Below are 27,221 nucleotides of genomic sequence, written 5' to 3' on the forward strand. Positions count from 1 at the left end.
TCAGCAACTAAGCTTCATAACAGTAAGGAGCCCATAATATCCCGAAAATATGTAACAACGCGTATTGTTCCTCTAACTGCTTTGGTAAGTACAGTGGATTATGTAACACCTTAACGTAGTGGCAAAAGCTATTATCACAAGTGTAGACCTGAAGATATGGTCTCCGGAGTAGTGATGTTGATCTGGAATATCTCAAAACTATCATTACAGATTACAGTCTATAGTTCATTCTGAGACTAGCTACTGTAATCAAGAGCTAAACTTCAGGATAGTTTGGACGACCCCCAATGTCCCAAAGGTTCATAAAAATATATAATAGACTTTAGGTTGGTCCAGCCATCGCTATTGATTATGAAACGTTACTCAGTATGTCAGATATAGCTGATGCTACGAGTGTAGACCTGAAGTTCTGAACTCATGGATAGTTTGGCTGACCTGGAACATTCCCATAGTGTCTCTAAATGACATTTCAGATTTCAAGAGCTTCATGGATCTCAGCAGATCCTATGCTATTATTTATGGTGAAAACACAAAGTTTTTCTTGTAGATTTGAAGAGCTTCATTATAGAACAGTTTGGACGACCGTGAATGTCCCAAAGGTTTATAATAAAAAAGTAGACTTCAGATTGTTCCAGTAACTGCGGTTGATTATGCAGCGTTACTCAGTATAACAGATATGGATACAGTTTCGAGTATAGACCCGAAGTCCTGAGCTCCAAGGAAGTTTGGCTGACCTGGAATATCCTTATAGTGTCTCGAAATGCCATTTGAGATTTCAAGAGCTTCGCGGATCTCAGCAGATTATGGTATGCTATTATTTATGGTGAAAACACATACATTTTTTCTTGAAGATTTAAAGGACTTCATTATAACAGTAACTGCAGTTGATTATGTAGCGTTTCTCAGTTTAACAGATATGGATACTGTTACGAGTGTAGACCTGAAGTCCTGAACTCCAAGGTAGTTTGGCTGACCTGGAATATCCCCGTAGTGTCTGTGAATGACATCTGAGATTCCAAGAGCTTCGCGGTCCCCAGTAGATTATATAATACTATTATATATGGTGAAAACACATAAAATTATTCTTGTAGATTTGAAGGACTTTATTATAGAACAGTTTGGACAACCCTAGATGTCCCAAAGGTTCATAATAAAAAAGTAGACTTCAGATTGCTGCAGTAACTGCGATTGATTATTTAGCGTTTCTCAGTTTAACAGATATGGATACTGTTACGAGTGTAGGCCTGAAGTCCTGAACTCCAAGGTAGTTTGGCTGACCTGGAATGTCCCTATAGCGTCTATAAATGACATTGTAAATGTCAAGAGCTTCACGGATCCCAGTATCTTATGCAATGCTATTAGTTGTGGCGGAAAAACATGAAATTATTCTTGTAGATTTGAAGGACTTCACTACAGGACAGTTTGGAACACCTAGAACATCCCAGAATATAAAACACCTTTTGATATTCTTGATGAAGGCTACACACCAAAAATCGATTGAGGGTTTCAGCAAAATTTTGCCGAGCTGAAGGTTTCAGCAAACATTTTTGCTGGAATTCAGCAAAATTTTGCTGATCTGTTCAGTAAACTCTGCTGATCACCAGTAACGTTTTGCTGAAATTCAGCAAATTTTGCTGAAAGTTCAGCAAAAAATTTTGCTGGGCCCTTCAGCACGACAAAATTCAGCAAAATATTGCTGAAAGCGTTTAGTGTGTAAATGGATACATATATGTTGGGGTCATATATGACCCCTCCGGCTCAAAAGGGTTAAGCGACTTCGCTATTGCAATGAGTTTGTCGTTTGTCACCGAGACAACATCGCTACCCAGTCAACCAGTGATCGTATTAAGATGTTGCATAAGATGTTAAAGTGGAGTCGATATGCGTACATTTTACATGCGCCTAAATGGAGGCATGCACGCATATGGCATCCACTTTATCATCTTATGCAACACCTTATACGATTACTGGTTGTCTGGGTATGGCCAGTTTGGCCATAGGTGACGAAGGTCTTGTATAGTGGCGGCGTGGGAAGATTGTTTTCGCGATCTTCTGAAGTTTCTCGGGGGAGCGTTTTGAAAGTACTGACGTGCCCTTCGTTTTGGCCATGACTACTCTGCAGGCATCACCCTAGGCGTCGTGTTGACTGCCTTGCAGAGATTTTCGAAGCACGTGCCTTAATCTCTTTGTCCAGTAGTGCCAGTTTAGCCTCCCGTAGGGAGCTCTTTGTATTCCTTCTAGCTCTTAGGATGCGCGGAGCTCTGCGATTTCTGGACAACCCCAGTATAATGGTTTGCGTCTATTTCTGGGTAGGGATCGCCTTGACATTGCGGCGTCACATGCACGGTTTAGGATTCCAACTAAATCATCGCTGGATAGATCGTCGGTGTTGCCCTCCATAAACAATCGCTCCACAGATGCCAGCTTATCGAAGCACCAGGTCAGCCATCCCCGATGACGGTCGATGACCTTTGGCGGTGGCCGTCTTTTTTTTTCGTGTTCTACCCTGCATTGAATCGCCAGATGGTAACTGTGCGTGTATCCATCGTCAACCCTCCAGTCCGAGCTAGGGTTTAGACTCTGTTGTAAACCGCTCCTCCTAGAGAAAAGGCTATCAGGTTTGCAGAAGCAACCCATTCCCCCTTTCCAGTCAGCCTAAGTATACGACAAAAGAAATGACAGAGGAGGTGCACATAAACTTAACATACAGAAGCGTGGAAAGGTGACCCAAGTGTTTTACTGAATCCGTGAACAGCAAGGAGATAAGCGTGTCGACCCTAGAGATTGAGGTCTAAACAGAGTCTAATCAACCACCTTCTCTGATCCTCTCCTTAAGCCGACGGTAGCTGCCAGCGTGATCGCCATTAGTTACGCAACAAAGAGATGATTTTTTTGTATCATATGATACACATACTGAAAATTACATGACATGTAATCATCATAGTTTTATTTCTAAAGATGATGCACTTTAAAACTCACTGTTCAACTTTGCTCTCGAATCAACTATTATATCGTGTGTAGAGAAACCCGGAGAAATTCGCGAAAAGGCCGTAACTGACAAAATGTACACAATTTAAGTGATTATAAGAGTGAAAAGTGAAAATACTCACAAACTTTCCTTGATATCACTTTTCTAACTATTGAAAATCACGGGTTTAGTAGAAGGCGTAATCCCATTTTGTGTCGCACGAAACAAAACAAGAATTACGCCTTCCACTCCTAGTGTTTTTGTTTACGAAAGTAAATGGCGAAACTGAAATCACAACGTAACACGGCGATAGTGAAAGGCGAAACTGAAATCAAAACATAAACACGGCGAAAGTAAACGGCGAAATCCTGTCAAAATCAAAAACAAGGCGAATAGTAGAAGGCGATTCTGAAATTGATATCGATTCAAGACGCGTACACTGGGAAAAAAATCTTCATTCCTTCTACACTGAGAAAAAAGGTATAGTAATGCGAACCACGACAGTGTGCTTAATTTTACCATGCCCAAATATCGTAAACACAACCAAACATTTCTTTACATCATCCACAAATCAATAAAAATTACCATGCTACATGGTAACTGTAGCATGCTGAGTTTCATAATATACATATTCAGCAATACTATATGATTTTTACCATTCGGTGAGCTCACATAGTAATATTGACTAGAAAAATGTTATCCCGAACTTTCAACATTTTTGAGCTTACAAAGCATCATAGTTGTTGCAATCATGATTCTTAACTACTTGTTTTAGTAGCGACCATCATAAAATATCCTCCGCACACCACACGACTTGACGTGTTTTTGTCTAAAGAAATTTTGTAAAATTTGATCAAATTCCTGAAATTCCCCTTTTAAAGCAAACTAATAGGCAGGCATGGTAAGTTTATCATTAATCTAATATTTTTCCATTGGTGTCGTATTCGATAAGGCAATTTCACATAGAATGTTTCTGATTTTAACAACAACAAGCACTAGGGTTGCAGTAGATCTATTTACAAAATCCTGTGTTCCAGATATCTAACCGCTGTTACCGATTGAACCGGAAAACCCGAAATTACCACCAGCAGTTGTTCCGGACACTCCAGTATCAAGATCAGATTCGAGGTACTGCAAAAGAAGTCGTATCGGGAGTCTCCGCTCAATCCGATGCTGCGCATTATTGGCCCATTTTCGCTAGATTGCACGGTCCTTACATTTTCCATTCAAATTCCGAGGCAGTTCCAGAATCCGCCAGCTGACCAAAAACTATGCACATCGCAAGTACGTGTAACAGCCTGTAAATGTTCCAGAGAGGTCGTTTCGTCAATCATCACCCGAATATCGTCGCCCAATTACCCATAGAACTTTCGCCGACTGGACCCATCCTCAGCAGTGATGTCAGATTTTTTCGCGAGTGCTTCCGTAGATGAAATTGATGAGCGGGGGGGAGAATTTCAGAATTTTTATTCCGTAGATTTAAGTTGAAAATCCGTAGATTTCCCGTAGCTTTCCGTAGGTTTCCGTATAAAAACCGGGTTTTCTGTAGATTTATTCTACGGATCCGTAGTTCCGTAAAATAAGCGCAGTTCCGTAGATCTACGGAAATTTCCGTAGATCTGGTAACGCTGATCCTCAGATCCTCAACCAATCAAACCCTGCCTAGGCGCTTGTGAAGCATATGGATCATCATAACTGTTTATTTTGTCAATTGTGGTTCTAAATAAAATAAATAAAATTTAAATGAATTTGTTTCTCTGCATTTTTTTTTCCAACGTAAACAAAACAGATGACACTACTGGTGAACTACGCGCATAGTAATTGAAACCATATTACGATGGTCAAGCGTACTATGCGCATAGTAAAGTTAACTACGAAATTTGATTCAAAAATACTATGAAATGTAAACATAAAGCAACATAGTAAATTGAACCCCGCACATGGTAGTTTCAAGCAAAAAGTATGGTCTACCAAAATCAAGTAGTAAAGGTGTTTTAATTTCACCCTCGATACAGTCAGAATTACCATGTCCGTTTTTTCAGTGTATGTGTCCGGGACACGGATTTTTGCAATGGGGGTAAACAAATGTTTTGTATTAGTGCGACTCATACTTTTGATGAGGCACCATACAACAGCGACTCATACAATTTAGAGCACATACTATTCATGCACTAATTTGCCTGCGTAATCGGGTATTGATTGCATATACTTTGGATGTGGTTTGGCACATGGATATTTGCCATTAAGTATGAGACAATTTTCCTGAGTGTAGTATTGGGCGTATTTACACTGAAATAAATTTTGTTGTCGTTTCAACCGAATCCATGGTAGAATTAAGAACTGTACCAACAATTTTCAACCGAATGCAAAATTCTGGTAATTGTACTGACGCATTGTCAATATTACCATGCGTGTATTACTGTTGACTAAAAACATTCTTGGTTCTACTATTTGGGCATTGTAATTTCGACCATGTAGACTTGAATGTTGCGCGTCTTAGATAAGCATGGTCAAAAATACAATGTCAAAATAGTAACATCAAGAATGTTTTTAGTCAATGGTACTTCACGCATGGTAATATTGACAATGTTTCAGTACAATTAACGGAATTTTGCATTCGGTTGAAAATTGTTGGTACAGTTCTTAATTTTACCATGGATTCGGTGGAAACAACAACAAAATTTATTTCAGTGTAGCATTATCGGGCATCAATTCGGCCGTAATAAAATACAGTAGACGTTCGATAACTGCAACATGTTTACGTTTCACTTAGCGAACGAAATTCGGTAACTGCAACGACTGACAGATGTCAACAAGTTGTCAAACGATAAAAAATAACCGTGAACGTGATCCGACTGTTCATTTGGGCTAACATGGCGCACCATTTTGACGTTTGGCGGTGCGATAACTGCAAATTTGTTGCACTTACCGGACTTGCAATTAAAAAGCATTGCAGTTAAACCATTTGCACCGACCGAACGTCTACTGTAAATGCAATTTTTAGTGCAAAAATTAACAAATTTGTACTGTTTTATTAGAAAATCAAGAAAATGTGTCAGAATTGTGTCATTTAAGCATGTTCGTGTTAAATTACTCTGAATTACTCCTAAATAGGAATTGAAATTGTATCAGCAAAATTTTAATTGTTGTTTTCGCAATGTTATTGCTTTGTCAGTTACGCCCTATTCGCGAATTACTCCGGAAATGGCACAATCATCACATTGTTACATGACCGTGCTCCTTGGCTTTGTAGAATATTTACCTCCACAATATTTACAACTGCAAAATAAGCAGCCCTCCGCTACAACTACAACGACACCAAAAAAGTATCCACTCACTTTGCCGAAACCCGGGATTGAACCGGGGACATTTAGATCTTCAGTCTAACGCTCTCCCAACTGAGCTATTTCGGCTCACGGAGAAATGGAACAAAATAAAACACAACACAGTTCACAACTCCGATAAGATGTTTTTATTTAAATAAAATAAATTAATCACGCTTTCGAATATTTACCGTTAGGTGGTGCGCCTTCTTCGCATCGCAGAGGAGAATTCCGATAAGAACGTTATACATATATGGTGATGGCTGATCGACGACAGTGTAGGCGTCGATTGAACATTAAAAGTCTTCCCGTTTACAGTTGGGTTCCCGCCGCGTGGTGAATGCATTGGTCGATCTTGCCCTGGTAGGCCAACGGGACGGCATTTTTGCATCCGTAACCGCCCAGCTTGTGGATGGCGGCGTGATCCAAACAATCGATAATTCCGTCTCCGTTACAATCCTGTGGGCGATAAATTCGGGTATTAATCAAACCTTTGTTCAGACGAGTTCGTTGAACCGCTCTAGCACAACTTCTATTCCCTTCTTCGCGCTCATCGTCATCATCATCGAGACGAGAGATGACTCAAGAACTGGTCGCGGATGGAACAGATAACGACACCACACCATCTCAGCGAAGCTTTCGGTCAAGGGCGATCATCGTACGCCCCTAGGCGATTCATATTCGTTACCAACCGACATAGGGAGGGTGGGCTATAAAATGACATTGATTTGCATTCTTTCTTACCTGTCCGAACTTCCTCATGTAACCCTGCACGGTTGAGGCCGCACATTGGGGATCGTTGGCGCAGTTGGCGTAAGCTGTGGAGGAGAAATAAAAAAAAAAACATAGTTCATAGCTGTACAAGTTGAAAATATATCTAAGTTTGATAGCTTGATAGTATAGAGATCAGAAGATTCTGTATTGGAAAAAAAATCATAGAAACCGAAGCAGGTTTAAAAATTATCATTTTCAAGGAGTTAAAAGGGTCTTCAGAAGGATTTTAGGGGTCATTTGAGGGTTTTTTTTTTCATCTGTATTAACGTATTCTGTATTTATGTATTCTCCCTTCCGAAGGAAGAACTCACATTTTGCGAGTATGTCGGGAGTGGGATTCGATCCCAGGTGCTCGGAGTGATAGTCAAGTATTCTAACCATCACACCAGGTGCGCCCTGCCAATGTGTTTCTGGAATTTTTATGTTTATTAACGAGATTTTTAACGCAAGACTAGTTTATTTGAAATTGTTTCAGGGCTGTTTCAGGTAGTTTCAGCGGTTTTACATGGGTGTTTCGCGAAGTATCAGGGATTTTCAGGGGTTTCTGGGTCGAATGGGGGAGGGGGGTGTAACAGGGACGTTTCCCAAATAACAAAGTTGTCACAGAAAAGTAACAACAGCGCAGATTTTTGTTGCGCAGAAGTCACTGTGACTAAAAGAAACACTTACTAGCACATACTTCTAAGTAAGTTACAGTGACTTCTCCGCAACAAAAACCTGTGCCGCCGTAACTCTTCTGTGACAAGTGTATTACTTGGGTTCAGCGCGACTCAGGATGCTCCATGAAGGTTTACAGTTTTTGAGAGTTTTAAACCCCCCTAAAACTCTCTAAAGGGCCTTTCGATCAAAAGTTTGGGGTCATGTAATTTTTTTAGGCCCATATCTCCGCCAATTTGCGTCAGACTTCAAAACCCTAGGTTTCATTCAAAAGATAATAAGTCAAAGAAACTTTGAACATGACATGATTTAAAAGAAACTTTAAAAAAAATGTATGTAAACTTAACCCAAAGTTGCCAATTTTTTTTTTAAATTAATATTAACTTACGGCAGTATCGCTGGAATTTGGGTCGACCAAATTTTAAGATGTGAGCGGTAATATAACCTATTTTCTATTAGCTTTCAACTGCTTTTTACCGAACTTGGCTGAAAATTCTAGGAAAAAAGTTATTAAGTAAATTAACTCTTCATATCATCGACCAAAAGTTTGGAGTCACCCCTCAATATGATGTATCAGCCAAAAGTTTGGGCACAGAGTTTGGGGTCACTTTCGTAAAACGTGGCAAAGTGATTTGATGATATCTTCGTCATTTATAGTTCAATTTTAATTCTTTTTGGCTCATTTCAAAGATAATTAACTAAATTTACGTTTGATGTCTTTAACTTAACGTATTTAACAATTTTTGTATATAACAATGTTATGTAAAGTTAACACATTTCACCACATTTCAAAAAATAACTTAAACTTAACTTTACGTTAAGTTTTAGTATGTAAATTTCAACAAATATGTATGGTTCAATGTATATGCAGTAAGTATCATTCATTATGTTTCAAATAAGCCAAAAAGAATAAAAATTGAATGAAAGATGACAAAGATATCAACAAATCACTTTTCCATGTTTTACGATAGTGACCCCAAGCTTTTGGCCGATACATTTTTTTTTTTGGTCGATGACATCAAGGGTTAATTTACTTAATTACTTTTTTGTTAGATTTTTAGCTGACTCCTATAAAAAGCAGTTAAAAGCTAATAGTAAATGGGTTATATTACCGCTCTCATCTTGAAATTTGGTCGACCCAATTTCCAGCGACACTGTCGTAAGTTTATATTCATTTTTTAGAAAATTTGGCAACTTTGGGTTAAGTTTACAAACAAAATTTTTTGAAAAAGTTTCTTTCAAATAATGTTTAAAGTTTGTTTGACTTATTACTAGGGGGTCTTGCCCGGGATTTCCCGGGACAAAAATCCCGGGAAATCCCGGGAGTTGAAAAATCCCGAATCTCGGGATATTTTTCTTAAATTCCCGGGATTTCCCGAAAATAGAAAAATTGCAAAAGTGTGTTGTATTAAAACATAACAATTCACACAAGACGTTTTTTCCAAGATTTTTTCATCAATTTTTCATTTTCGCATTCGATTGTACACTATCTGGCAGGTCCATCTTTTTCTAACGAAACCAAATTCTTGATGGGAATCCTTGTGAATATGCAACTGATTTGATAGAATACTATAATGAGGATTCGAACGATTTATTATAATGCAATTTTCCTGACTAAATTTTTAGTTGCAAAATTTGTAGACGTTTTCCGCTAATCATGTCAAATATTTTCAAGTGGAGCTTCTGCAATTTTTATAAATACCTGTAGCCATTTCTGACAGACTTCACAAGTAAATCTGATGCTGAAAGGTACTAGATTTCTAGAGTACTACATTTTTAGAGGTTAAAGGAATCCAGCTAGAAAAATGTATTGATATTAACGTGATATGAGCAATTGGGTTGTTTAGTGAATAAAATATTGCTATTTTCTATAGCCTAATCGAAAGAGCTCATTTTTCTGAGTATAACGTGATTTTATTGGATTCCAATACCTTTGTTTTGATGGTTTAATTAACACAACAGTTTTTATTTTCGTGGATAGAATGACAGTTCAATCGATAAAGTGACAGTTCAACCCGAACAAAAAAATTTCCCCATACAAACTTTAAATGCATTTTAAAAATAGTTCCCGGACTCCAAAAATTATGAAATTTTGGATTTCGACTAATTTTTGGGCGCAGAATCCGATTATGGAATAATCCGGATACCCCTAAAGAACCCAATTCTAACAGAATTGTAACGAAAGTCGTTCACATGAATCACAAAATTTTGGGAGGCTTTCATCTATAAAATTTGTGAAAACATCCTCAATGCACTTCTGCAGGGCTTTACTATCATCAAGCAGGCATACGATTGCAAAAATGGTTTATTGGCTAAGAATGATTCAGCTCATAACTGTATGAAGTCGATAAAATAATAGTTGAAATACACGGCATGTTCCAGTAGTGATGTAGGTAATTTTATAAAATAAGAATAAAAAGAAAATTCGAAAACAACACGGAAACATCTGGAGATTTCTCAAAGAAAAAAAGACAATTACACCGTCTTCGGCCAGAGGCCTCACAGACTGAACATTACTAAAATTAGACAACGGACAACACATATAACACTCAGTGGCTCAGTGGAGAATTTTCCGTCTGACGAAAAGTTTTACCCGATTGGAGCAGGAAACAAACCCACACTCCAAGGCTTACTAGACACCTAAACGACTGACGCCGCTAACCGCTCGGCCACGAATTCTACAAAAATAGTATTTTTCCAAATATATCGAAAACAAGATCAGTAAAGCTTCGTGATGAAATTTTCAAAGTCAAAAAAAGAAACGTCTGAAGGTGGGAAGGCATTTCTTATGTATTTCATGGAAAATTTTTTGTATGAACTTTTAAAAGATTTTTTGAAGACATTATTGTAAGGATTTTTTGAGAAAGCAATCTTTCAAATCATTCCAACCTTTTCCACCTTTTCCAGCAAATCTCAAATTTGCTCCCAAAAATAACATATGGAGAGGCCAAATGGATCAATGAAGTAATATCCCCAGAAAATCCGTGGAGTCTTTTGAAATAAGTTAAAAAAAATCGACGACAACTTCAGTAAGAATTCCATCCAGAACATTTTCATGTCTTACATGGTTAAAATGGGATTATTTGTTTTTTTTTGCGAAATTTCATCTTTTTCGCAAATTTAAATAATCAAAAAATATTTTTGGAAACACATTTTATACATTTTTACTTGTTTTTGGAAAATTTGGATTTATCCCGGGATCCCAGGAAATCCCGGGATTTTAAAAATAAAAATCCCGAATCCCGGGATTTTTTTCAGTCCGGGAAACAAGACCCTCTTATTACCTTTTGAATGAAACCTAGGGTATTGAAATCTGACGCAAATTGGCGGAGATATGGGCTTAAAAATGACATGTTTTTTATGGGGTGACCCCAAAATTTTGATCGGGAGTGTAGTTTAAAGGCGTTTGTTGATGTTTCACGGACGTTTTAAGGGGTTTTATTATAATTTCAGGGAGGGTGCAGTGGCGCTTGAGTGTTTCAGGAAGTTTTAAGAGACATCGGGGAGTTTCAGGGACGAATTAGATTTGTTTCTGGGGATTTCGGGAGCGTTTTAGGTAGATCCATTGGGTTTCAGAGGGGTTTCACAGGGTTTCCTGGCTTTCAAACTTTCAGTTTTCAAGAAAAGAAAGGAGTGGAGCTTCAGGCTGAGGAGGATTCCAGGGCATTTGAGGGTGCTTCAGGGTTTTTTGTTGTTATATTTTGTGCATTCGTAGGGTTCCATAGTATGTCTCGTAACATTGGTTTATATTGTGGGTTCCACTTATATGTTACAAGGAGTAGAAAACCACGAAACGGCTTCGGGTGAGTTTCAGAGGATTTTCAACGCGTTTTGGAGGTGTTTTCAGTGGTTTCTAAGGGTCTCAGGTGCATTACATGGGGTCCGAGAAAGTTTTAGGGGGATTTTGTAAACATTTTAGGAGCTTTCAGAGGATTTTTAAAATATTTCAGAGGCGTTTTCTGGAGTTTCGGAGGGTCTCAGGTGCACTGCAATTTTTTTTGCTGGTAATCAGCAAAATGTTGTTGCGTCCAGTTATACGAATTGCCATGAATCGGTTTTTTTCTCAGTTTGCTGAACAATCCAGTTATTTTGACAAATAATCAGCAAGCCTTTGCTGAAATTCAGCAAAATATTTGATGAAAACTCAGTAATTTTTATTGCTGTTTGTTTGTGTTGGAAGCATTTCAAAATTTTAATGTGTGGGAGAAAGTTTCAGAAGATTTCAGCGGATTTCAGAGGCTTCGGAGGCTTCGCTGCGAAGGCATTTTCAGAGGTTTCGGTGGGTCTCATGTGCGTTACAGGACCCCATGTAATGTAATGGGTTTTAGGGGTATTTTTGAAGCATTTGAAAGCATCCCGGAGGCGTTTTTAGCGGAGGGTCTAAGGTAAGTGGTCCGAGGGAGTTTTAGAGGGATTTTTGAAGCATTTCTGGCGGTTTCAGAGTGTTTTTTGAAGCATTTTCAGCGGGTTTCAAAAGCATTACGCAGGAGTTTTCGGTGGTTTCTGTGGGTCTCACGTGCATTACATGGGATCCTAGAGGATTTAAGGGGGATTTTGAAAGCTTTGCAGGAGGTTTCTGAAGGTTTCAGTAGATTTACATCGGGTTCGAGGGGGTTTAGGGGGATTTTAGAAGCATTTCAGAAAATTTTAGAGGATTTTTAGGAGACACCTTAACTAAAACCCTTGAAACCACCTGAAACGCCCCTGAACCTCACCTGCCTTGAAACACCTCTGGAAAATTCATAACCCTATTGAAATGCCGTTGAAATTCTCTATTGGAAATACCCCTGAAAACTCCTTTGAGTTAAGGGTATTCCTGAAACCCCGCATGATACGACCCTAACCAGAAAAACGTCGAAACGCCCCTGAAGCTTCCGTAGTTTCATTGAAACGCCATTGAAATCATGCCAATTGAAAATGTCCCTGAAACCCCTTGGAATGTCTATAAAATGCTCCGAAATATTTTCTGAACATAACACATTGAAATGCCTCTATTATGCCCCTGAAATGCCTTGAAACGCCTCTGAAACCCATTTGTAACGCCCATTTAAGGCTCCTGGTATTCCCAGCCTTAAAGTTCCTTAAAAAGTCCCTGAGACCCTTAATATTATGCATTGAAACGCCTCTTCCATCAAAACGCCAAGAGTATGTGACGGAACGCCATGAAACAACTCCCTGAAACGCCCCTAAAGCCCCCTGCAATCCCCTTTTTTAGGGCTCGCTGGGAAGTTTCGAGATACTCCCTTGTCTCCATCTCAATCTCAAACACCCAAGGCTATTCTCGTGAACTAAGTTTCCTCACTACAACCTCAACTTAAGTTATGCATAGAATTCCCTGTTTTTATTCCTTTTTATGCACATTTTCAATGTGTGCACTTTCTGTCAGGTGCATAAAAATCCGAGATGAACTATTTTCGAGTTAAAAATTTCGTTAATAAAAACAAAAAGGATGCATAAAAAAAAGTCTCAGTGTATCTCCACACAAAATTTAACACCGAATTGTGCATAAAATAATGTGATTGCTTACACGGAACCGCCAAACTACCCAAAATTGAGTTCTTTTGACGCAATCCCATAGTTCCGCCCAATAAGCCAAATTTGAGTAAATCGATTAAACTCACACTAGGTAAATTGCCTTTACCTCCAGCAAAAAAATATACTTAAGAGTAGGTAAATTCAACCCAAGACCCCCCCTCATTCAACCCAAATTTGAGTATACCTACATTTACTCAAAATTGACTTATTGGGCTCAAGGACCCCCATTGGGTAGACGCATCTCTGTTTGTTTTTGACAACATCGGTGGGGGAAAGAGGGAAAACAACCTAATTTTGGGTAACTAGTTTATTCGATATACTCAGCTTTGAGTAAAATCGACCCAAAAATTAGGTAGTTTGATTTCTCCGTGTACGGTTATTTAAATTGACATTTGTAGAGTTCTATGTTTAACTGCTTAGCTGGTAGTGCAGCTTTGGCACTGTTGTCGTTCTGACTTCAGCTAGGTCGGGGAGGTACGACCCGAGCATCTGTTCACCAAGGAGATGCGGCTCAAACAGCGTCTGTTCTGGCATCCAGCGAGTGAGTAAAGAAATGCTGCATCACGCTCAGCTAGATCTAAGGTGGTAGCTCCAGCTAGATCTAAGCGTGATCGTCCCAGTGTTGGTTGTGACGCTAAACAGAACTGGCACCATGTTCCTCCGGTGAGACAGAAGTGTTGGCGTAGGCCCAATAATAGCCACCCGTAAAATCCCCATTTTACGAATAATGTAGGAGAGAATACGACGCGATACAATCAGCAAAGATCCACGTGAGTCACGTGACGAAGAAAAAACTACGATTGGAAACTTGAAACATTGAATTGCAAGTCCAAGTGACTTTCGTAGGATGTGACAGGATTATCTACGATGAATTACATCCCCGCAACTTCAACATCGTAGAGTTGCAAGAACTTTGTTGGACTGAACAGAAAGTGTGGAAAAGCGGGCATCGACCAGCTAGCTTCTCACAAAGCTGTGGCACCACCAACGAACTGGGAGCAGGATTCATAGTGTTGGACAAGATGCGACAACATGTGATCGGCTGGCAGCCGCACGCATACCAGGAACCAGAATATTATCGAACTTGAATGAACCTAAAATCTTCTTTCACAGGGTTTCAGTTTATGATTTACCCTTTCAGAAAAGCCTTGGTTCAAAATATTCTATCGGTGAAAAATGAAATAAATCATATTTGAAGATTTTCTATCGAATTGCAGTACATTAGAGTTTTTTTTTTAATGATTAATATAGTTTCGACCAAATCTTTAGTGTCTGATAGCCAAAAAAATTTGAGAGAAATATTTTAGAATAGTATACTTAATTACTTACTTGCTACTTCTGAACTCGAGTTCATCCCGTTCATCAATGCCTTATGGAGAATTAATATCCACTGTGTAACCTGTCGGTTACATCCTTAGATTTTTGTGTTTGTATGAGCCGAATGTTGGCAGAAATTTCATGTTTTTTTAATGTAAATGTCAGAAGGTCCCACACGACTGAGAGGGTTACTCCGCTACCAATATTAAAACCTAGCATTACTGAAGGGGTAGAACATGGCCATCGTTATTTTCATGTTTATGGGTGTCATGGCCGTGGATTTTGTCCCATGGGCGCTGCCATCTTCCAAATTGAAGATTTTTTGGCAGAAGTATTCAGGCGTCCGTGTGAGTCATATCGATCTTCGTGATTGTTGAAAAGTAGTGTCCGCGGTGGTTTTTCTACCACCCCCCCCCCCCTTTTATGGAGGGATACCGGGATTGCGGCCTACTCCCGTTCAGGTAATTTGGTCCCTATCAAAAATCTCCGACCATCCTGACGGAACAATATATTTCCTCTAGGACCTCTTGCCGTATTTTAAAATACGGTCCTCACACGGGTCGGCTCGGAAGTCAAAATGGCTTCCGAGTCTAAATGCCAAGGACACCCCGTCGTCCGATTCCGGACGAATCCCTCGGGCCGCCGGCTCTAATTATCTAGGAGGGACCTCTCTCGGCACGGTCACTCTGGTCTCGTCCTGGGCCGTGCCGATACAGCCTATGAGAGAAGACGCCTTCAAGCCCAGCAACAACAACCAAGCAAAGCCGCTGGACAGATCCGATGTGCTTCCGGATCCACGGGCACCATCACCGAGCAGCCCCGCTGCGAGAATCCGGCCACACGGTAGGGCTACCGCAATCGTGCGTAACCGTGGAGGTCAACGCCGAAGGAGTAGAGTAGTGAGTACCCAGTGATCGATCCCCTCTCATACACGCCACACGAAATGTTTTCTTACACCCACACGCCACAGAATAGGGTTCATAAATTGTTTAAAGAACATGAAAATTCTTGTGTTTTCCATACTTTGTCACGCGTCCCTTGATCACCCAGTAGTAAGCCGACTCTGAGACCCAGTTCGAGGAGTTTCTTGCTGCTGCTAGCTTGTACGGGTTAGTAGTTGGCAGGCAGCTAGTTACAACTGGGCCGGTTATGGGATAGGCACCTTTTATCACCTAGAGCATAGGTTCCCAAACTTTCAGGTCGCGCGACCCCCTTTTGCCAGCAGACGTAGTTTTCGCGACCCCCCATAGAAATTCCCTCATTTGTTGTCTGTTACAGTCGAATATTTTACTGTCTCTCGCGACCCCCTGGATGAAGGCCGGCGACCCCCCTGGGGGGTCGCGACCCACAATTTGGGAAACTATGACCTAGAGCTTCAAATTCCGTTAAACCCTACCCAACTACAAATAATTCAATAACGTTTTCGCGGCCGAGTATGATCCCTATAACTTCCTCCCTTGTATTATGTTCGCATTTCGTTTTCCGGCAGCCGTGTGATGTGACCAGCCCATGAAAGTCTGCCATGTGTTAACCTCACCAATTGTTATAGTCATACGCGACAACTTGTGACGTAGTTGGGGGGGCAAGGCCTCTCAAAACCAATAAAATGTTGACCAAATCGATGCAGTTTATCCAAATTAGGCATATTCACGTGGAAACTAGTGCATTTACTCGAAAAAAGTTGCATTTTGTTCAATTTTGGGGAGCTTCGCCCCCCTAACTACGTCACAAATTGGCGCGTATGGTTTTAGTGAATTGCAGTTTAACAACATTGCACGACTCAAGATGTGGTAGTCCTTGAATAAATATTAAGTCTCTGTGGTAGATCACTTGTTCAGATCTTGCAAAGAATATAACAATAATAAGGTAAGTTCAAACAAAAGAGTAGTTTTTTATGCAATCATAATAATTTTCAATAAAGAGGGACTTAACACTTAGGAAATCCCATACCGAACATATTTGAAGAATGACAGTTTTGCAATTCAAAAAAAATATAATAAATTAATCACATTGCACTTTTGGCATGTGTTTTCAGTGCATTATGTTCAAACTTATCGTAATATAGTAAATATTCGTGGATACGTTTAAGCTTTCTTGATGTCTACACCATTTTTGAATAAAATTGATAAAATAATACTTAATGTTAAACTGTAAATATGTATGTTAGCTCAGTATGGTTGTATGTACTCTGTAGGCCGGAATATGAGAAATATATGCTTTTGTGGCTTGAACGGCCCTACCACAATGGATAAAATAACTGATTGCTAAAAAAAAACCTAACGGAAAAAGAATTAATCGATCTCTTTCTGATCGAAACTTTCCACAAATATTAGTAGTCGATAAATATGCAAACATGAGTGAACAAGCATTATTCTATTCTTAAAAAGTGGTTTAGACTGCCTGCCTGGCATACACGCACCAATGTGTGTACCCTCACCAAGCCAACCATATCCCATCAACACTCGAACATTCGCATGAATTTGAGCAGATGCAGAGGTATATCGGTCTGATGTGGATACCCATGATTGCAATCATCACTTCCTTTCTCTTCCCCACATTGACCGGCAACCTGACGTCGCAGGCGCTATTCTCGCCTAAAAAAAGAAGATCACCAACGCTCACACACTGAAGATGACTGCTAGTTCCCGGCAGATCTCATTCGTTCCTTGTGTGAGTGGTGATACTGGAGTAGCATCCACGATGGTCAATCAAGCTCGAGCTCTTAAAAAGTGGTTTAGAGTGAAAATATATAATTACTATACTGCCCCCACTCGCTTAACAGTCCCATATGCATAGAAAATCCTGCAAAGATGGGACTGTTATGCGAGTGGGGGCAATATCGCAACTGCACAGAAATCTAGCTTAATTTCCCAAAAAGAATAAGATCCCTTTGAACCTTTACGATCAACTCTGAGCTACTTTGTTTGGTATTATTCTTATTTTGTCTAGTCTAGCCTACACCATAGCAGTTCTTTTGTTTCAATACAAAATATAGATCAGGATATAATTAGACGAAAAGATGTCAAATTGACTTTCTGGAAATTTCGGCTTTTAGTCTAACAAATTGCGTTGATTAATTTCTTATCATCGCCAACGTTACTGTTTACTGTAACCTCAATTTCTATGTTGTCTACCAACAAATGGACAAAATATGCGACACCCAGTGGCCCAATGGAGAGTTTTTTTTGTTGGAGTGGGAATTGAACTCACACTCCTTTGCTTACAATATGTCTAAACGATTGGCGCCGCTAACCGTAGCCATTACGATGTTATGCATTGAATATTGTTTATTTGAGACTCAATATGGAAATAGTGCAGGCCGATTTTTATGTTACTAAAAATACTAAAAATAATATTGAGGTAAAAATACGGTAGACTACCTTGGGCTGGTCATAACACACAGATACCGATTGTTAGCACATAGACTGAAGGGAAAAACCGTAACAAGTAAGTTAATAAGTATATTATTATTGGCAGAAATTTCATGGTTAAAAAACATTTAAGACTTGGTCTAAGCTAAATAAATCATCACAATAATGCTCTAAATTACAGCGGCTGCAGCACTAGGCTTCGCGACTCCGAATCACAAAAATGACTGGTACAATGGCGAAGTGTACAGTTGAAAAATGATAAGAAAGCAGCATGGACGAGAATTTTGCAACACCGTTCGAGGGTGAATGAGGCACGTTATAAACAGGCGCGGGAACAGGCAAAACTCAGTCTTCCGGAGAAAGAAGCGTCAGCAGAAAGAACGAGATTGCGGAGCGATGAAAGAGCTGTACCGCACTAAGGACAAACGGAAGTTCTCCGAGAAGCCGAACCGCTTGAGCGTAGAGCTTTGTGCCACAAGCCGACATGTGCCACGACAATCACGGGAATCTTTTCACGAGCGATCGTGAGGTGGTCGAGAGGTGGCGGCAACATTACGATGAGCACCTCAATGGCGACGTTTTAAGCACCGAAGCACTATGGGGGATTCCCATACAAGCAGGCGGACAAAAATATTTTCGAGGATTTATTAGTATTCTGTAGTTGGTTCGACTAAAATATATTGTTTATGAACCAAATTTTGAAAAGGGCGTATTTTCAATATGGTAAAATAACTGATAATATATAAAAAGTTTGAATTTGTTTTATTTTTTAAATTTTTATTTTGTTTTTTTGTGCTAAGAATGATTAACACTATTGTGTAGTTACTTTCAAAAATAAATTCCAAGGGAATTTGCTTAGAATGTTTGAGAATCGTCGTTTAATCAAGGGGTGTGCCCGGGCGGTCTCGTGCGTAAAAAAACGCTGAATCTCCCAAGACCGCAATTTACCGCAGCATTTCGCATACAAAATCATTAGAGTAGACCTAAAGCTTGACCATGAACTGATTTTGAGCCTGGGAATGTTTGGGAAAAAAAGATGCCGATTATCAAAATTTGAATCTCACGCCTTTTTCAACTTCTTCTTCTTCTTGTACCTTTTTTCATACAATGGTTCAATTATTTCACAAAACCACGTGTTTGTTGGAAAGCTTGCTTCATTATCTTGCCAATGATGTATTGAAACCAATAGATAATGATGATCATAATTAGAAAATATCGATTTGAAATTATGTGTTGTTTTTTTGCGAAAATTACATTTTTTATCTTTACTCAACTTCGATACTCAATATCTTTGTACAAACATCAGCTAGAAACTTGAAATTCTAGATTTCTCTTTGTTTATATGTTTATTATCGATAGAAAATTTCAGAACAAGCATTAGTGGAAGTCACTTTTCTGATTTTTGTCCGCCTGATATCCTATAGTGCGAAGTTGGCGTGGTAACAGATCTAGGAGTACGTACGCAGGACAAAAGACTTCCGGCTCCTAACCTCCAAGTGATTGAAGAGGAGGTTGATTGGTTGAAAACAACAAAGCCGCTGTAGTAGATAAAATACCAAACAAGTTTAAATACGGTGGAGAAGTACTGGTGAGAGGAATTATTACCGAAGGAATGGATTGAAGGGACCGTGAGTCCCATCTACAAAAAGGGCGACAAGTTGAATTGCGGGAACTATCGCGCGATCACACTACTGAGCGCTGCCTACAAGATACTCTCTCAAATTCTATGCCACCATCTATCACCGATTGCAAGAGAGTTCGTGGGCCAATATCAGGCTGGATTTATGGGTGAACGCGCTACAACGGACCAGATGTTCGCCATCCGCCAGGTGTTGCAGAAATGCCGTGAATACAACGTGCCCACACATCACTTGTTCATCGATTTCAAATCGGCGTATGATACAATCGATCGAGAACAGCTATGGTAGATTATGCACGAATACGGATTCCCGGATAAACTGATACGATTAATCAAGGCGACGATGGATCGAGTGATGTGCGTAGTTCGAGTATCAGGGACACTCTCGAGTCCCTTCGAATCTCGCAGAGAGGGATGCGGCTAGGTGATGGTCTTTCTTGCTTGCTGTGTAGCATTGCTGTAGAGGGCGTAATAAGGAGAGCGGGGATAAACACGAGTGGAATGATTTTCACGAAGTCCTTTCAGCTGCTTGGTTTCGCTGATGATATTGATATTATAGCTCGCAAATGTGAGACGATGGCGGAAACGTACATCCGACTAAAGAATGATGCCACGCGAATCGGATTAGTCATTAATCTGACGAAGACAAAGTACATGATGGCAAAGGGCTCCAGGGAAGAATCACCGCTTCCGCCACCCAGATTTTTATCGACGGTAATGGAATCGAGACGGTTGAAGCATGCGTGTACTTGGACTCACTGGAAATCGAGCTTACTTTGAACTGCGCAGAACTACGATCGAACAAAGTTCGCCGTCATTTACGAAGTTAACTATCTACAAAACGCTGATTAGACTGGTAGTCCTGGAGTATTCGAGCAACTAGAGCGGGTTGTAGCAGAACAGTGTTTGGCGGCGAAGAATGAACCACGAACTCGCTCTTCGCTCTACAGCGAACCCAGCATAAATATTACGAGCTTACATGCTCCTTGACCTTTGTGGCAGCGCTGACAGAACATATTACATGACTTGATTACTGGTTATCAGCCTTTCATCGCCATCTGCCCAATAATTACATTAAATGTCCATTACGGCTCGCCCAAAGAGGATAATACTAGCTTGCGTCCGAATTTATATCCGATGAAAGAGCGCTTAGCACATCAATAATTATTACTCTCATTTCGATAGTAAACGATCCATAAGCCATAACATTTATCATTCCACCCAGGCACTGGTTAGCTGCTCGATTGCATTTTATGGCCGAGGCATAAACGACTTTATCCCGGCTGAAAGCAGGTAGGGGTAGGTGGGGCATTATGGACACCCGGGGCAGAATGAACACCCTCAATGTTTTGAAATATGCGAACTTTTTTGAACTTTTAATGAATGGAGAATATAGTCCATTTGTCTAAAACGTAGTTTCAGGAAATAAACATTCGAAATTGAAATTATACTTGATTTTACACAAAAAAGTTGCGTCCTCCGTTTTTTGTGCATGGAAATTATAATTTTCACACCATCTAAAATAAGATTTAGTGATTAATTTATTGCAGGTCGATTAAAACCTGATATTTCTAGAACACATGCAAGTAGTTTTGCTGTATCTACATGCTTAACATGTTTATATTTTCTTCTTTATTATATCAAAAATCAAGTTTGGAAATATCTTCTGCTGCCGGGGCAAAATGGACACTCACCTTTTTGAAAGAAGCGGCAAGGGAAAAATATAACCTAAATCACAAACCAAGTAAATTCTTCGATTTCAGTATATTTTCGGTTAAATGTTCACTATAGTAGACATAGGGTGAAACAAATTGGTCAAAAAACGACAGAAGTGGAAAATAGTTGTTCTAGGCACAGCTGTACATGCTGACAAAAACGAAGCTTTATCCAAAACAGCCTGAATTTAAATTAACTGAACAAAAATGAACTACTTCGGCGTATTATTCATCCATAATAGTTGTTTTGTAATGAAATGACTTTATAGGTGTAGATAATGTACGAAATTCGTAAAAGTCTCGTGGTGTCCATATTGCCCCATGGGGGTGTCCATTCTGCCCCGTATGCTTGAAGACGGTCATGAAAAACTAACATTTTTCAAAACATTTTTTGAAGTGGATAAATCATTTTTCTTCGTGAGCATTCTTATGCAATAGATGCAAAATAGACTTCAAAAGGATACATGTATCAAAAAACTAAACTTTATTTACATCTTGCCAGGTAAAGTTGGCAAAAACCTTAGAGTGTCCATATTGCCCCGCCTACCCCTACAGGCACACACGACATACAATAATTTATGTTCGAGCTTATTTATGGGACCTCTAATTAAAATCGGCGGCTCGGGACATTACCGAGCCTCAACAAGAAAAATACTCACCACCCTGGGCTTCGGGAGCATCACCCGGCAGAACTGGTTTGCCCGCGTCGGCCCAGTACGCCCACGTGATCCGGAACATTCCACATGATTCGCCGCTACAACGCACCGTCGGGTCACAGCCACTGGACGCGTCGCAGATGCACCGCAGGCACACCTCGGTCACCGGATTCTCCTGGACTGCAGATGGCAAATGGGGAGAAAAAGTAGAGAGGAATGCGATTAACATACAATGAATATATCGGTAAATATGCTTATCCCATTAGAAGCTGTCAGCTTAGGATCTGACCTGACTAATGATGCTCCCACGAATAACAGTAAATTCACGGGATAGGTGTGCTTCCAGATACTGTTTGATACTATATACTAGTAATGTGCATATATGTAATTAAATACGGACATTGGACACTGTGCGGTAGTGATTCAGTACAATTTTATTAATGATGCTGATTTGTGATACAGCATGGTACATATGATTGGCAGCTTCAGTGGCGTAGTCAGAAATTGTCTCTGGGAAGGGTTTTCAATGGTCAATGATACCTTTATTGAGTTTACACTTACATTTCATTAACAGTAATGAGCAATTGCATTAGTAGTTTGAAAATTCCACAAAAGTTTGCTCTGGGGGGTGTACCATCTCGGGATGGTACATATACGCATTCCAAACTGTCCCGAAATTAGGTCATTCAAATCAACAGGACAAACTTAACCGTTATGTGGTCGATAAGAAAACACCTGCAAAATGCCTCGGCAGGGTACCCGGGTACCCACAAAATTGGACTGATCATATCTCTCTGAATTTTTAACTGATTTTTTAAAATTTTGGCTCAAACAACTCGGAAACTAATTTTCCGAATTTCCTGTTCCATGTTTTACAATGTACGGAATATTCGGTAGTACAGCTGTACCTCGATTTAGTGGACCCTCGATTATATAGACCCTCGATTTCATGTACATTTTATCCCGATTTAATGTACATTTTAAAAGATAAAATTTTCATTATCCAATCAGTTTAAAACTTGCAGTTTGTATGATGATGATTTATAATGCAGGGGTTTTCAGTCTTTTGACACGCGGAGCACTTCGTATCAATAAATTGTTTGTGAAGCACTCATAATTGCGCCAAAGCGTACCCTAACAAACATTTTTGCTGTACAAGAGTTGAACAAGCCACACTTAAGCAAACTTTAACTTTAGAAACTGTTACTCAGTTAGTTCTGTTTCTTGGAACTTCATATGACATACTTAGTTTTATACACAGGGGGTGGCCAAAATGGGGATAGGCAATTTTTTTCCCTCACAAAAAAGTTCAACATGCTATAACTTTTCTTAGAGTACATCAAAAATTCTCAAATTTTGAGTGCTTGTCAGCCTCGATTGGTTAATCTTTCGCGAAGTTAGAACCGTTCTCGTAAAACACTATTGTTTAGGCAACTCATTTTTGAAATGTCATATCTCGGAAACCAGTTGACCAAATTGAATGAAATTTTGTACGTTTACCAACAACATGAAAAGTCTTTAAAACATAGGTACTTTTTGAACGTTGAAAAAAGTTATGAAGGATTGATTTTTTTATCTTTCTCGAAAAAATATCATTTTATTACATCAATGTCATTAAATTTTAGTTTTGATATAAAAATATTTTCTACTTTTGTTCTCAAGATATCTATAATAAGATATATTATAGCCTATTTGAATTGATGGAAGAACACATTTAGTAATTTTTGTGTGATATTGAAAATTTGGCTAATTTTCCTCTATATGGGTGAAAAAGTCAAACCGCTATAACTTTATTCGTTGTGAGAAAATATTACATTTTATAAAGTCGTATCAAGTATCATTATATTGATGATAAACGTTCAAAATTTCATTCAATTCGGTTCACTGGTTTCCGAGATATGACAGTTCAAAAATGAGTTGTCTCAAAAATAGTGTTTTATTGCTGTGTGCGTTCAAGATGCAAACGGTGCCCAAATGCGCTTCAAACGCGGTAACACATGTTACCAAAGGCAACGTAGCAACCACAGCCAATATCACCGCCATCCTAGGGTTCGAAAGCCTTCACTGACATCGGGTTACTTGTTAGAAAATCTTACCGCATTTGGTGCTCCCACATTTGATATTTGCATTTTGAATGCACACAGCAATACTATAACATTTCTAGCTTCGCGAAAGATTGGTCAATCGAGCTCAAATTTGTACCAATAATGCACATACAATAGGTTGGCAAGCAGTCATAATTTGAGAATTTTTTATGCACTCTATGAAATGCTACAGCATGTTGAACATTTTTTTGAGAGAAAAAAAAGTTGCCTATCCCAAACATTTTGGCCACCCCCTCAACTTCATACTTTCCTTTCTAACTTCATTTTTTTATAAATATCTCTCGCTTTTTCGATGCTCAGAATGACCGTTGTATGTGGAGTGATTCCCTGGCGATATTTGTTAACAAGCAACCAAAAGTTCGGATAAAATAGCATGTTTGGGCTTAATCAGCTATTCGAAGGAAGATGAATAGCATTCTATTCAGCTCACTTTTTAAGTAATTAACCGAACTTGAGTTCACAAAAAGTATACTTGTGTCGCTGAAAGGAACGCTATTCAGCTTAAAAAAAAGCTTTGAAAAAATTTAAAAAAATGCGCTTAAGTCCTCAAAAGTGATTTATTATTATGAGACATTAGTACATGTGTAATCCAAATTGACTAATACCTTGAAATAATTTTTAATGTTTTTTACTTACTGAGAATTGAACTCGGGTTCTGCTCGTTATAAGCCGGCGCCTAACCACTACTCTATGTATATGTTGTTGGGGACTGCGGGATTTTACTCAATGTGCTGATATCATTTAGTAGAGCTCAATCAGGTTCGCGTGTGAACTTTCTCTGAACCTCCAGCCGAAGGTTCGAAAGAAGTTTACGTGGAACTTCTTGTGAACTCACATAGTTTGACATTTTCAGTTTGTTTTGGTTCGTAATTAAAACAAGTGCAAAGCAATAAATTAGTGCCAGTGCCAATCATTCAGAAAAGTTTATAAGTTTTCAGTGACAACGATCGCGTCGATTACCGGCACGCTGGTGCGACAAGTGAGACGGGGTTGAAACATCCAGCAAAGCTGGAAGACTTTTATCAGCAGCCGAAAAAACTCCGGCGGGATCCTGGGCAGAACAGTTTTCCGCTGTGGGGGCAGCCTTGGAGCCACACAATACGGGTGCTTTGGGTTGATTACAAGTAAGTATGTTGAAATATTATAGTGAAACAAAGTGTTCTTGTGAAATTAACACAAGCTGTGGCTGCTGCGCTCGATTTCCGAGTGATTTAATTGAATGAGAACTTCTCCCCGGCCCCGCTGTCACCGAAGTTCAAATGAAGTTCACTTTTGGTACGGTTAATATTTATCCGAACTTTGACTAGTAAGTTCAAAACAAGTCCGAAACAAGTTCGGAACAGAACATTTCAAGTTGTTGTAATATGTCCAAATGAACTATATTTGAGTTTTAAAGGCACGAAAAAGTTCAACATGAGTTCGGTTAATATTTGATTGAACTCGGTTTTAAAGTTCAACATAAGTTCTTTCTGAACCTTTTTTCGACTTTAATGTCGTTTTGAAGAGATGTCAAAAGCTTGTACATGTACTTCCAAGTTCATAACTAACACATAAGAATTTTTTTTGGAGATTTAAGTTCAACGAAACTTGAATTGAACCAAACTTAAACTTCTGAGTTCGTTCTTCAAGTGGTATCCGAACTTTTGATTGCTTGGGAGATCCCTAGCAGTGACAACATTTCTGGCGGATGCATGAAAACACTCATTCGCCAGACTTTTCCTCAAAGCTTTCCAACAAACTTCTTTCAACATTTCTTATGACGTCTTTACAGAGAATTGCAATATATTACTGATATGTTTGGTAAATGCCAAAATGTGTAGCAAATACCATAAAAAAGGTCTTGTAAATTGTAATGCTTCGGTGGATTACTGACAAGGTATGTGATAAATTATTTCCAGTGCTGTCATGGTGAGATCAGAGCTAGTTTATCAATGTTCCCAAATTTCAAATTCAAATTTCAGCGCCCCTTCACTGGTACATTCCCATGGATAAATTTCTGGAGGAATCTCTGAAGGAACCGCTTGAGCGATTCCCGAAGAAACGTCTGAAACAACTGAATGGACACAAATAATCAAACAATCCATGGAACATCTTTTAAAGAAATCCATCCTGAAATTTCTGAAGTAATTCTAGGAATATTGAAGTGGTCTCTAAAGATATTTCTGAAAGTATCGCTGAAGAAATATCAGAAGGAATTGAAAAAAATATCAAATGAATTCCCGAAAGAAACTCTGAAAAAACAGGAATATTTTAAGAATCAATAGATGAGTTTTCCGTAGAAATTCCAGGAGGAATACTTGAAGAAACACCTGGAATACCTGGTGGAATATCTAACAAAGCCTCTTGAGATGTTTTTGAAAAAAAAATGAATTCCTTGAGGAATTCATGGAGAAATTCCTTCAAAAACGCTTGGAGAAAATCCTGGAGAAATTTCTGAGAAAATACATAGAGAAACACCCGGTGGAATTTCTGGTGAAATCCGTGTGTGAATTTCTGCAGGAACCTCTGAAAGAATCTGTAGAAAAAATTCTTAAGAAATCCTTGAAGCAATTTCTGGAAGATAAATGGATAAAAGATCATCTAAAGGAAATCTCTTGTAGAATTCTAAAGCAATCCTTACAGAAAATTCTTAAGAAAGCTTATTTGAAAACTTAGAAGAAGTTCTGAATTTCTGATCCTTAATGTATCCGTGTATCAATTTCTAAAAAAAATATCATGGAGTATTTTTGAGAAAGTTCATGATTTTCTAAAAAAATTGGGAGAATCTCTATGAAAAAAAGCTGTAGAAATTCGAAGATGAATTTCTGGAATAATCTATGCAAGATTTTTTGTTTGAAAATTTCCTGCAACATTTTTGGAAGCTATCCGTGCAAGACTTTCTCAAGGAGTTCTTGGATAAATTTTTATAGTCTAAAGGAATCGCTAGAAGATTTTGTGAAAGAATTTATGACTGAATTTCTTTAGGGTTTTCTGAATTATTTTTCAATGTAAATGTACGAGAAGATTTTTTCAGAATTTGTGGAAGATTTTTTAAATTAATCCTAGGATGGATTTCAGCAAGGGTCTATGAAAAAATTATCAAAAAATCTATGGAAGTTTTTTCAAAGTAATTCTTGGAGAAATTTGTAAAGAAATCTCTGGAGGAAAATCTGGAGGTATTT

At 39.0% G+C, this 27,221-nt stretch overlaps 1 protein-coding gene, 3 long non-coding RNA genes and 1 other non-coding gene across 5 annotated transcripts in view; 2 read left to right on the forward strand and 3 right to left on the reverse strand.

The window, feature by feature from the left end:
• Positions 1 to 4,716, forward strand: LOC134291932 (uncharacterized). Its single transcript, XR_009999354.1, has 2 exons — positions 1 to 3,869; positions 4,006 to 4,716. It is a non-coding gene; the product is annotated as an uncharacterized LOC134291932 (long non-coding RNA).
• Positions 4,717 to 6,308: 1,592 nt separating this feature from the next.
• Trnaf-gaa (transfer RNA phenylalanine (anticodon GAA)) lies at positions 6,309 to 6,381 on the reverse strand. The gene has a single exon. It is a non-coding gene; the product is annotated as a tRNA-Phe (tRNA).
• Positions 6,382 to 6,417: 36 nt separating this feature from the next.
• LOC109422379 (lysozyme) overlaps positions 6,418 to 27,221 on the reverse strand; it is a 46,031-nt gene continuing 25,227 nt past the window's right edge. Inside the window, exons 2-4 of the mRNA XM_029860979.2 lie at positions 21,959 to 22,135; positions 7,036 to 7,109; positions 6,418 to 6,750 (exon numbers count right to left, since the gene is read on the reverse strand). Coding sequence (XP_029716839.1) covers positions 6,604 to 6,750; positions 7,036 to 7,109; positions 21,959 to 22,135 — 398 coding nt within the window. The 3' untranslated portion in view covers positions 6,418 to 6,603. The remainder of the gene's footprint in view (positions 6,751 to 7,035; positions 7,110 to 21,958; positions 22,136 to 27,221) is intronic.
• Positions 7,134 to 15,256, forward strand: LOC134291933 (uncharacterized). Its single transcript, XR_009999355.1, has 2 exons — positions 7,134 to 15,035; positions 15,096 to 15,256. It is a non-coding gene; the product is annotated as an uncharacterized LOC134291933 (long non-coding RNA).
• LOC134291934 (uncharacterized) lies at positions 14,971 to 21,945 on the reverse strand. The gene is made up of 2 exons (XR_009999356.1): positions 15,942 to 21,945; positions 14,971 to 15,746 (listed from the first exon to the last, which is right to left on the reverse strand). It is a non-coding gene; the product is annotated as an uncharacterized LOC134291934 (long non-coding RNA).

The sequence above is a fragment of the Aedes albopictus genome, chromosome 3, assembly GCF_035046485.1.
Source record: "Aedes albopictus strain Foshan chromosome 3, AalbF5, whole genome shotgun sequence".
NCBI classification, from domain to species: Eukaryota; Metazoa; Arthropoda; class Insecta; order Diptera; family Culicidae; genus Aedes; species Aedes albopictus.